The sequence below is a fragment of the Bactrocera oleae genome, chromosome 2 (assembly GCF_042242935.1).
Source record: "Bactrocera oleae isolate idBacOlea1 chromosome 2, idBacOlea1, whole genome shotgun sequence".
NCBI lineage: Eukaryota > Metazoa > Arthropoda > Insecta > Diptera > Tephritidae > Bactrocera > Bactrocera oleae.
Window position 1 is genome coordinate 32,408,798 of NC_091536.1, and position 12,958 is coordinate 32,421,755.

A 12,958-nucleotide genomic window follows, 5' to 3' on the forward strand; every position below is an offset into this window, starting at 1 on the left:
TATTAAATCTATTCAATACAATAACTTAACAACAAAAATATTTTTATTTTTTTATTTCGAAATAAATAATTTATTCATTTACAGTACATAAGACAAAATCATTTCGGACAATTTTAATAGGGTGTATTCTTACATCTATAATTTTACTTCAATTCAATATTGTGTCATCAAATTCTTCGTCTTTACCAATAGCTTGGACAGCAACTTTACGCAAAACTTTGTTTACAACTTCATTTAAGGAATCCCTCGCGCCAACTTCTAAAAGTTGACAAACATAGCTAAAAGTAGTATCGTTATCACGGAGATGCAAAATTGAAACTAAAGCTATCTCAGAATTAGACTTTACATAACCATTTTTTTCTTTGGTACCGTTAACTAGCATTGGTACGAGCTGTTTAATAACATCTGGGCTCATCTTATCAATAGCTAACGTTTTTGCCAAGTAATTACAGCTTTTAGCAACAATCTGTTTTATTTCGTTGCTTTTGTGATTCATAGCCCTTGTAAAGCATGAAACTATTATTGGAGAGCACATAATATCATTCGACATATAATAGTGCAATAAACACGTCATTGCGCGAACACCACTGCTTGCAATATTTATTTTGTCTGATGAAATACTAGAAGTGATAAATTCTATCAACTTGGATTCATATTTCGAAGTAATAATAGCAGGACTCTCTTTCAATGCCACAAACAGGGCTGCGGTTCGTCCGTGTTTTAATAATACGTCACCATTTCCAGCAACGAAGATATGAAGCTCTAATAAATCATCAACTTGTTGAATCGATAAATATTTCAAAAGTGCTCCTAAACAACCTGCAGAAGCAGATCGACTAATTTCTTCTGAATGTCCTATCATATTTAGTAGAGTAGCGCTTAATTGTAGCTTTAAACATTCAGACATTTTTTCTCCAGCTAAATTAATACTTAAACGTATTGCCGCTAACATAGTTTCTCGCATGGACGGGTCGTCATTAGATTTTATCCCATTGTGAATTTCATTAAATATTGAATCAGGCCGTGAATGTATGATAACCAATTCAGATATTGCTTGCCCAGCTTTCATGCGAACACTTCTGTTCGAGTCGTGTAAAGCCTTCAGAAATGTTGTTTGTAACTGCGGTAAAAATTGTTTCAACATGACTCCAACTTTTTTCAATAAAATAGCTAATGTTTCCAGTACAGCTGCCTTGACACCTGCATTAAAACGATCTCCTAGAATTCGAATTAACGGTCCAGTTATTTGAACAACAGATGGCTGTAAAGACTGAGCACTGGTTAGAGAAATAATTTCACCTAACCCTTCGGCTGCATTTTCTTTAACATCTGGCATTCCATTCAAAATTGCTTCCCGAAAGACGGGAAGTAGAGGCGTAATTCCTTTCGGAAGGCAAAAGCCCGGCAGCTCGGAACCTTTAATTTCGCTCGAAGCAAACCGAACGGCTTGTCTAACGTCACACACTAGAGAAATTTGTTGGGTTGAATCTAAAGTTTTCACAACTGAGTTTAACGCATCCCATGAATTTTGTAAAATGTCGCGATTGGAATCAGCCATTAGGCGTAATAAACTGCGTAACAATTGTGGAACATATTGGGAATAATCACCTGGAGAGTGAGTACAGAATACACAAAGTAAACTTGACGCCGACTTTCTTATATTTATGCAATCAGATTTTGCTGACATCATTAGAGTGTCGACAATTGTCCGAACACCGATTTCGTCTGTAACTGACAGTATTACTGCTTGACAATAATCTAATTCTTGGTACTCATAGGCAGTTCCTTGTGCATCGGAAAGTGCATGTAGCAAAGCATCCAGAATTTTTGGAAGGTACTTTGTTAATGCATCCCCTGCCACGGAAACTAATATGGAAAGGGCTTTTGTATTTACTGGAGTTGATGTTAATTGGGGAACAAGATATGGCAATACCACTCGAGATTTAATTGTCATCACTTGGCGAAGGCCATCTAATGTATATTCTGCAACAGTTGGATCAGGGTCATTCAACCCCTCAAGCATTGAAGGTAAAATATCGTCTAAAGCACGTGAGCCAACAGTTGAATGTAAAGATTCAAAAGTTTTTGCCGCGGCTCCTCTCACCTCAGGCAAAGGATCCGATAAAGCTCTTCTTACTGTTGGAACTAGACTGTTAACGAACGACAATACCATTTCTTTAGAAGTTGAGGTCATTATTTCCGATAGGCCAATGCAAACTCCTTGACGTTGATCTGGATGTTCCGAATTAAGTCCCTTCTCTAATATTGGTATTATTTCGGGAAGTACTCTCTCTCCCAATTTTCTCACCAAATCTCCTAACGTTCGCGCAGCAACTTGACGTTTATCATAGCTGGTGCTTGCCAAACATCCTAATAGTAAACTAAATAATGTAGGTAAGATTTCCCTTAGTGTGCGTGGTGTGTTTGTTACTACGACTTTCCAAACATGTAGTGACGCTTGTCGTACCATCAGTGATACATCACTCCGACCCATATAAAGGCCTGAAAGAACTCTATTTCGCCTTTCTTCGCCTAAAAATCTTATTATGGCAGTATGTGACTGTTCGGTTCCAAAATTATCATCTTCACTTGCCGTTTCTGTAGTCATTTTTCCAGATACGCCCGATATTCTGTATAGCAAATCTCCTAATAATTGAACAGAACTAAACCGTATTCTCCAGTTATCATCAAATAAACCCTTTTCTAGTTCAGGAAGAAGAAGCATCACTGCTGATTCGGCGTACAAATTCACTATGCGTTGCCCCGCTTTTAATGCCGTGTCCCGAACATACTCATTCTCATCAGCCAATGCTTTTAATATAGGATTAATTATTTGGCCAATATAAGGAGTAAAATCTTTAGGGAAAGGCCCTGGCATATATATAAACATCATTATATATCCATCTTTCACATGTGGGGCAATATCTGTTCTCTCCGCAGTTGTGATAATATCTGGCATTAATTGATGCAACTTTTGCACTCCTAAACCGCCAACAACTTCGGCAAGACCTTGAGCAGCTCCACTGCGGTCGACACTACTAGATTCTGATGTCAAGGTTTGCATCAACCATGGTAGTAGATCTTCAAATGAAGATTCACCTATTCCACGAACCATAGCTCCTAATGCTCTCGCAGAGATGGCTCTAACCTCCGGCACGGGGTCAAGAAGAGACATCTTTAGACCAGGAATTATATTAGGCAAATATGGCACTAAATCCTTTTGATCGGTAAGAGAGTACATATTACCTATGATTTGAGCTGCCATTTTTCGAGTCTCGGTAGATCTATCCATGAATGCTCTCTCAACCACAGGCATTATTAGGGCCAAAGATGGTGCATCTATAAAATGTACAAATTTTGTTTGAAGTAAACTGTGCAAACAATTTGAAGTATTTTTTGATGGATCTTCTAAAGCTGTCAATAATATAGGAACGATAGCTTGAATTTCGGGATTTTTTATTACGGATCCTATTACTTTGAGTGCGTCAGCACCAGCTTCCTGCACTTTAGTATGCGAGTCACCAAGTACTTCGATTAGTTTTGGAACTATGTTAGGTAAACATGATGACAATTGTTTGGGTGCACAAAATGCCATAGCTCCGAGAAGTTCAACCGAAGCTGTCTTCGTTCGCCAGGAATCTTCATCTAAAGCATTAAGTAACGATGGAAGAACAAGTTTAACTCCATGTGCCGAAAGTTTACCCATAACTACTTTTGCCGTATCATCAGCTGCTTGCCTAACGTATTGAGACGAGTCTCCAAAGCATTGCAATAGATGAGGTAGTACATGAACAATGTAAGGCTCAAATAAACGTCCAAGGGTTGTACATAATACTTCAAAAGCAAAAAGTGCACCTTCCCGTGATTTATAATTTTTTTTCTCTTGTATAAATGTCGTTAATTTTGACATTATATCGAATTGTTTCAATGACAAAATTCCCAAGCCTTTCACAATGCCCGCAATTCCATAAGCTGCACCCCTCCGCTCTCCATACTTATCAGATTTTATTAGTTGTTGCAATAATTTCTTTATAATTTCAGGAGCTTTATCTTTCACCGATGAAACTAAATGTGGTAAGCAATTAGCCACGGCTTCTTGTACTTGCTGAGAAGGTGTTGACAGAGCTGAAATTAGCCTTCGCACTATAGGTTCAATTCGAATATCATCAGCTTCTAAGTGTCGAGCTAATGATCCCATTAAAATGACCACAGCTTGTCTAACGTTATCGAAGGTTTGTGATTTCGGTGCTTTGTCTAAAAAGTCTTCGAAAACTGGTAACAAGTTGACTATAGTTTCTTGTCCATGACAATCCACTATACAAAGAGCAGATGCAAGCATTTCTTTATGGACAGTTTCATTACGATCTCTAAATCCTTGTGCTACCATAAATTGCATAATTTCATTAACGTCGTCAACATCAAAAAATTTGGAAACCTGTGATATTGATATGGCAATTCCTCTTCGAGGCTCCCATTGATCTATAGCAGGAAAAATTTCTCGATCGAATTGATCCAATTTAGGAGGAATCATGGTCAATTTTTCTCTGTATATATCGAGTAAAGATTTTGCTGTATATTTTACCTGTTCATGATTAGTGGAAAGTAATTGCACAAGAGAAGCAGAAGCAGCTTTTTGTATACAAAGCTCCTTATGTGTGACAAGCAAAAGTACATCATCTAATTCAGGTGGTACAAATTTAGCCGATTCCCACAAATCTGAAGCTAATATGCGATTTTCACCCGAAGTGTCATATTTAGCAATCCACAATCGAAGTTTTAAACGAGAAATTAAATTTTGGTGCATTTCATTTTTAAACAAAATAACTTTTTTAATAATTTTCAGAACCCTCAATGAAACTTCTCTTACTGACTCTTTGCTGCTTTCCAACGAATTTAAAAATAGCTCTATCTCATCGTTAGTAGCATATGCACAGTAGTCTTCCCCAGAACTTAAGTTTGCCACTTCCAAAAGTGCACCTACGGCTTGTGTTTGAACTCTGCCTTGGTACATATTTATAAAATTGAGTAGTAATTTCGACATTTCTAAACGAGGCATGTACTTAGGGTGGTTGTAGTCTGTCACTTCACCAAACACCGTAAAGCCTCTAATTTGAGCATGACTTTCAATCAATTGAATACCAATCAACAACAATTCTTCGCTGTTCACTACGAAATTTGTCGCAAACGCTCGTTTTAAAAACTCGAATGTATATGTGAAGGACGGTGCGCTAAATAGAGTGTTTGATGTTTTTTTATGTCCATCAGTATGACGGTATATTAAGAGTTTATGGATGTTGAGTAAAATACTTTTGATGATCTCGTTCATATCGTTTGTTATCCATTCATTTGGCAAATCTATCCGTGGGTTTTCTAATCGTACGGTCATTATAGCAATATCTCTACCCAAATCAAAGCTATCTTCAAAGCATGCTTCTCGTAATTTGAAATAAAGTTTTGCCAACGATTTAGCTGCGATTGGACATGTAAGTAACTTTAATAGTTGCATTAATAACTTATGAAAATGTAATGAAACTGCTTTAGGATTTCCTGCGAATGCCGCTTCTAACATAGATATGGCATTTTTTAACTTTTTATCGAGAATGCCAACACGATCTTTCGTATAGTTTTCTTTCTCAATCTGATTTTTAATAACCTCTTGTTGTTTTTGTGAAAGTTCGGAAAGATTTGCTTTTGCCTTATATCGTTTTTTCTCACTTTCACTACTAATTGTTTTTTCATTTTGATGTTTGTTGTCTCGCGCGTGTCCAGTTGCAGAATATATATCACTTTTAATAGCTGTCTCATCGAATATCTCTCGTTTTGGTGTTAGATATAAATAGTATTCCTCTTCAGTAATATCACTACTTTCAACACTTATTAAATCGGTTATAATTTTTTGCATTAGCGTTGATAATAATTTCCCAGCACTTAGCCGAACAATTGTAGAAATAGAATTTTCATAGGTTTTTTTCAATTGAAAGTTATCCATTATTATATTTGTAATTTCTTTAGCATTAACCGAAACAAATATTTCTGGATCAAAATTAAACTTGCTTTTTAAAATGGTTTCCCACAAAACCGAATTGTTACAAAACACACCAGGATGATGACATATAAGTAGAGACTGCAAAGCTAGTTTTTTAGCTTCATCAGGAATTTGTTCAAAGTTACATATACTTTGCATTATTTCTACTAAGATGTTTTTAGTAGCAAGATTTTCTTCGTGATGACCATCATAATCGTTACTGAATTTAATATTATCGATCTGATTTTCAAGTTCGATCATAATTTTGTTAATATAGTCTACACCCCCATTGGCATTCATCAATCTTGGAAGTAAACTCAAAGTATATGTTCTGAGTTTTTCGGAATTTGATATCAAATTACAAACAAGAGCCTTGAATAGAACATTCAATGGGCCTTTAAGTTTATCAGAGTATTGCGTTAATAATTTTTCAGCCATTAATGATACGTAGCATAATGTTTCAGGGGGCGCAGCTGCCATGAATCGTTCGGAAAAAAATATCTGCTTATTCATGTCAAATATAGTGCTCCAAAAACTTCCAAATATAGGATCACTAGTTATTTTAATTGTTTGTATTATGATGCAAGCAGCGCAAACCGATTCGCATACAAGTGAAATTTGAAGAGGGCTTTGTAACCCTCTCTCTACTATTTTTATAAGTAGGGGTGTCAAGTTAAGATCATGGTGCAATTTTGCATTGTTAAGACCAGCTAAAAACCATTGAAGATATGATATTCTTACTGTTTGCGTAGTTGTTTTTAGATCCAACCCTCTTTTAAAGATATCGATGATTGATTTAGGTAATTCACCAATAAATTTTAGCATCCACAAGCTAAACATATCTAAGGTGCAGCATATAACTCTTTCTTGAATTTCGGTTTGAAGTGCCTTCGAAAAAAGTTCCATAGCGAGATGTAGTACAATTGAGGTTTCCTCCTCAGAAATTGCGTTGCAACTTAAGTATCCTGCGCCCTACAAAATAAAATAGTGTGCTTAGAAAGATATATAGTTATTAAGGAAATTATATAACAATATTGCAATAGATGAAATATTTTACACTTACTTTAGATCAAATTTTAGGAATAATAGGATATAATTATGTTTGTACATATGTATGTATGTACATAAGAAATTTATTCATTATACCATGAACAGGGTATATTAAGTTTGCCATGAAGTTTGTAACACCCAGAAGGAAACGCCGGAGACCCTATAAAATGTATACATAAATGATGATAATGAGCTGAGTTGATTTAGCCATGTCCGTCTGTCTGTCTGTATATATTATATACAAACTAGTCCCTCAGTTTTTAAGCTATCGATCTGAAATTTTGCACCTGTCCTTTTCTCACAAAGAAGCTGCTCATTTGTCGGAACGGCCGATATCGGACCACTATAGCATATAGCTGCATTACAAACTGAAGAATCGGAATCAAGTGTTTGTATGAAAAACTCTTTCATTTGACAAAGTATCTTCACGAATTTGGCATGTATTATTATTTAAGGCATTTATCTAATCTCCGAAGAAATTGTATAGATCGGATGACTATAGCATATAGCTGCCATACAAACTGAACAATCGGAATAAAGTGCTTGTATGGAAAACTTTTTCATTTGACGAGGTATCTTCACGAAACATGGCCTCTTCTTGCTATTAGGAGGCGGCTCGACTTCAAACAGATGACTGCAGGCATGATTTCTGCGAAAACTTTAAAGCAGAAACTGTTTGGAGAGGAGTGCATTGTTTTTCTTAACCCGAAGCAACCAAGTATCTCTATGCAGGTGAGACTGCAAGAGGCATCCTGTTATCGTACGGATATCAGTGTTCTGACACGGCTGAAGCTTCTTCGTCTGCGTTTCACTACATCTACGGGACCATATCGGTGTTGCGTAGTTATTGGCCGCTCGGCCGATTGGGTTGTATGTTGCCAACAAATTTTGTGTTTTTCCTGGGTGCGACTTGAGGACCGCGATCGTATGCGAAGTGCAGCAGAAGCTGTCGAGTGTAACGCCTCAAATCATTGGGTTTTGACAGTCGGAATTTCAATGACATCGATTGTGATATTAAAATCCAATCTGTACTTCTTCGTGAATATGGTTGCAGAGAAAAAACGAAATCGGTGAGATAGCTGTTTACTTTTAGACACATGACGTCAATATCGTACAATAATCTGAGTATGAGGACCGCTTCGACTGAGAAATTGGGGCGGAGATATGCGATTCTTAGAGACGTTTGCCTACGATTATTATCCTACATAATCAACAAGAGCCGAAAACGGAACGTTGGTATTTCTACATTGAGTAACATTCATAAGGGATCCGTGGACGCCTCCTCTTCTAGCAGGGTAATTCTTAACATACCACAGTAGGTTGCAACAACAAATGCAGCGACGTACGTGACTGCAGAGCCAAAATCGGGAATACCTAAAAAACAAAGCATGTGCCAGCCACCTGAGGCGTTGGCATTTAGATTTTTAGAGTATCAGACATTCAATTGTAATTGCAACAAATTGCATCGCAATTGTAATAACTCAAAAATCACATTAATGGAAGGTCCGGGAAAATCACACTAATGGTAAGGACGAGGGTTTATATGAGTAGCATTATGATATTACCATCAAAATGGCAAAAACTTATCGAATAAACGGTGCATATTTGACCTAAATCCAACCATTCTAACGATGCTAAATAAAACCTTCAGTTTAATATTAATTTAAAAATAATGGATTAATTTTACAAGAGCTTATAATTAATAAATAATCCCTCAATAAATCCCCAAATAATAGTACCGTGAATTAAGACACTTTAAGAACGTAAATAAAAACACCAGTTTCACCATTTACCAGATTGCCAATTAGACACAGGTGTGTAATGATGCATCCATGCATTGGCATATATGTTGAGTGAATCTCATAACATCTTACCATGGGCAGGGGGTAGTGAACTTGATATTACGATAGACTCTCGAGGTAAGAGTTGACTTTATAGAATAGCGCCATTTGTACTTCATCTATTTAACTTGATATTAAAACAGATAAAAATCATATGTTCTCAGTACTTTTAGACTTCTATTATTCTATTGTTATTTTCGTTGACCGGGGATTTACCTGTTATTTGGACTTTTGAAAATATACGTCATTTAATTGTATACTGAATATTTTATCCACTGTTATTTAAAGCATGGTGGGTAGAAGGTTTCCTAAAAAAAAACACCTAAGGTTTGTCAACAAAAGTCAAACTTGTTCTGGACAACAAAAAAATATTTAAAAATGACAACAGTGCTTTTGGAAAATTTATAACTCAGAAAATAAATGATTTGAAACAGTTTGCTACTGCTAAAATAAACCAACATGCTTGATTTTTTCTTAAACAGGTTAGTTGGCACTATAATTCAATATCATTATAATATTACTGTTTTTATATTATTTTCAAGTCATTACTATCACTTAAATTCTACTCATTAAAGTTGTTAGTTATGCAAATTTTGGTTTGTATGATAAACTCTAATCTAAATCTCTTTTTACAGCAAAATGTGTCTAGTGGGCCTTTTGCTTTGATGGTTAAAACTCTACAGCTTCAAATTTCACTGATAGAGAGTGAGTTGAATACCAGTCTTTTAAGTCGTGATGCGGGTCTTGGAGGGCTACAGATTAATCAAGAAATAACTAAATTGCAAAAAAGTCTTGATGCATCGAGAAAACTACTTAAAAGCAAAAAACGTAACGCTGAATATAAATTTTAGAAAACAAAGACAGGCATTAATCAAAAACGTTATCAAGGATTCAGTTGTAAAACAACAATTAAATGTGCACGAAACAGTTGGTCGCCCGCGTTTAGAGGAATCTCAACTTGAGTTGTTGAAAGTTTTAGCAGAAATTGCAAGCTTTGGAGGTGGTGCTGTCGAACTCTAGATGACTTGTTTAAATAACTATAAGCATCAGGTTTTAGTTTATCACGAAGTGCTACGTATCTTCATCTTTTACCTAGATACTCTACTACAATTGAAGGAAAACAAGTAAAGATGTAACCGAACATTTTATACTCTCGCAAGGACAAATGGTATACTCGTTTTAGATTTCTTTGTGGATCTTGCCGCCTTGTTCTATGTTGACCGATATTTTCGGTAAAAAGTCAACTATAGGCACTGGGGTCCACATATTCAGTACATAGGGGCTTAAACAGTTTTGGTTCAATTTAGATAATTTTTGGTCACAAGGTGGCATACTTTAAACGTATTATTCACGGAAAAATTATTCAGTGAAAAAATCAGATGGAATTTAAAATGATGTTATATGGGAAATAGGCGTTGTTGTTATCCGATTTCGTCCAATTTCGTACTATAATATAGAAATATGAGAAGAATATTATGTACCGAATTTGGTTGAAATCGGTTAAGCAGATCCCAAGATATGGGTTTTCACCTAAAAGTGAGCGGTGACACGTCCACTATCTAATTTTGAACGTGGTTCCTACAAAATCATCTTATACCATCCCAGAGATAAAATTTAATGTCTCTGACTTGTTTAGTGCTTGATTTATCGCGCTTTTAGTAGTTTTTAACAGTACCGTTATATGAAGAGTGGGCGGGGTGAGTTCCTAATTTCACAATGTTGTTGTTGTTGTAACGATTACCTAGTCCCCGTTTGGGTGATAAATTCCAGATTCGTTGTCGTCGAGGTCATCTAACGGGAGGCCCAGGAAACGAGCTGTTTCGACGGGGTCGGACCATAGGGAGAAGGGTGTTAGATGAGTGGGGTATGTTGGGCATGCAAAGAGGTGGTTAGTGTCATGCGGAGACTCATTGCACGCAGGACATGTGTTTGGTATGTCGGGGTCTATTCTGGATAAGTAGGAGTTTAACCTGCTACAGTATTCAGAACGAAGTTGCGCGGGGGTTACTCTGGTTTCGCGAGGCAACTCGAGCTCTACATTTGCTATGTTTGGTAGTTTGACTCGTAATACGCCATTCACAGAGAGGGGTCGGCTCCACTGTGAATGGCGGTCAGTGCCTGTCTGAAGTTCGTTGCGTCCGAAGTCCGGTCGGCGTACTGTCTAATGTCGTCGACGTAATCAAGGAAAGACCTCTTGATGTTCCTAGGAGGCGGCTCCGCTACAAGCAGGCGACTACAGGGGTGGTTTCTACGAAAACACCCTAGCAGAAACTGCTTGGAGAGGAGCTCGTTATGTTCCTTAACCGGAAGCATACGGGCCTCACTGTGTAGGTGTTCGTTTGGAGACATCAAGAGGCATCCCATGACAGTCCGGAGTGCAGTGTTCTGACAGGTCTGAAGCTTCCTCGCCTGCGTGGCACTGCATCCAGGCGACCATATTGGTGCCGCATAATTTAGGATTGGCCGGCCGATTGCCTTGTATGTTGCCAGCAACGTTTCTTTGTCTTTTCCCCAAGAGCTGCCGGCAGCGATTTGAGGATTTTGTTGCGGCTCTGTACTTTGGCAGTTATCGCGGTCGTGTGGGGAGTGAAGGAGCAAAGACTGTCTAGTGTTTAGATCCAGTATGTACTCCTTCGTCCAGTTTGTAAATATGGTCGCTGTGGATTCAGTGGGGGAGAGTGTCAGACTCCTTGCAGAGAAGAAGCGAGAAAGATCATAGAGATAGCTGTTTACTGTCGAGCACATGCCATCGATTCCATTGCCAGACGTCAATATCGTGTAGTCATCAGCGTACGAGGTCACGGCAAATAACTCTGGTGGTTGAGGGAGTTTCGAGATGTAGAAATTAAACAGTAAAGGGGAGAGGACACCACTCTGCGGAACCCTCTGTTTAATTCTTCCCAGTTTGGAGTTTTGACCTCGAAATAGTACGGATGATTGCCGACCGCTCAGGTAGTTCATGGTCCACCGCTTCTGCCCTGAAGGGAACGTAGATTGTTCGATGTCCTCGAGTAGCGTTGTGTGGTTGCTGTGTCGAAGGCTTTCAACAAGTCCAACGCTACGAGGATCGTCCTCTTGCAGGGTGGCTTCTGGTTTAGACCATGAATTATCTGGGCGTTTATGGCGCTAAGTGCTGTGGTGGCGCACTTCTTCGGGTCCGAGGAGGCATGGCCATCGAATTGAATTTCAACCCGATCGTCATGTCTCCTCGGATTTGATAGGGCCTTGACAGTAGTCCAAAGCTTACTCACACCGGTGGAGAGATTGCAGGACTTTAGGTACTCTATCCATTTTGTCCGCCTATGATGGTTTACCATTTGCCGAGTCTCCAAATTGAGATCCCTTATTCGGGGATCACAGGGATCGGCATGGCGTAAGGTGTTGCGCTCGTTTGCTAGTACAGCTGCTTCGGCTGGAAAATTAGGCCATAGTTCTGCGATTCTTCCAGCCGGTATGAAGCGAGCAGAAGCAGCGGCGATCACCTTGCGGATTTGACGCTCGCCGACGATGACGTCCGTATAAATGGGTAGTGCGTTGAAAGTGCTCTCGGTAAATTCTGTGAAGCCAACCCAGTTAGCTTTGTTAAAGTTAACAAAGGTGCGGTTGTCCACAGAAATAAAGTCAGGAGGTTTCTCGATCGAGATAATTATGGGCATAGGTCGCCAGGTTATACTATTTATCAGGCAAGTTAGCTTTGTTAAAGTTAACAAAGGTGCGGTTGTCCACAGAAATAAAGTCAGGAGGTTTCTCGATCGAGATAATTATGGGCATAGGTCGCCAGGTTATACTATTTATCAGACCACCGCTAGCGATGGTAATATCTGGTGCCCATAATTTTGGTGGGGGCTTCGTCATTCATTGTGCAGAATGTCGAATCGTAAATCTGTTCCGCCATCCCCACCCCACTACGATCGTTTGACAGCCAGGAATACCAAAGATCGGAATGCCAAAGATCGGAATGCGTGATGTTAAAGTCGCCTAGCACAAAATGGTTTTCACCACGAAGTAGCGCATCTATGTTCGGGTGACATCCTGTTGGGCA

The 12,958-nt window shown here is 38.4% G+C and overlaps 1 protein-coding gene across 1 annotated transcript in view; it reads right to left on the reverse strand.

Annotated features, from left to right (window-relative positions):
- Positions 1–38: 38 nt before the first annotated feature.
- LOC106625457 (stalled ribosome sensor GCN1) overlaps positions 39–12,958 on the reverse strand; it is a 28,603-nt gene continuing 15,683 nt past the window's right edge. The window contains exon 4 of the mRNA XM_036365831.2: positions 39–6,997. Coding sequence (XP_036221724.2) covers positions 149–6,997 — 6,849 coding nt within the window. The 3' untranslated portion in view covers positions 39–148. The remainder of the gene's footprint in view (positions 6,998–12,958) is intronic.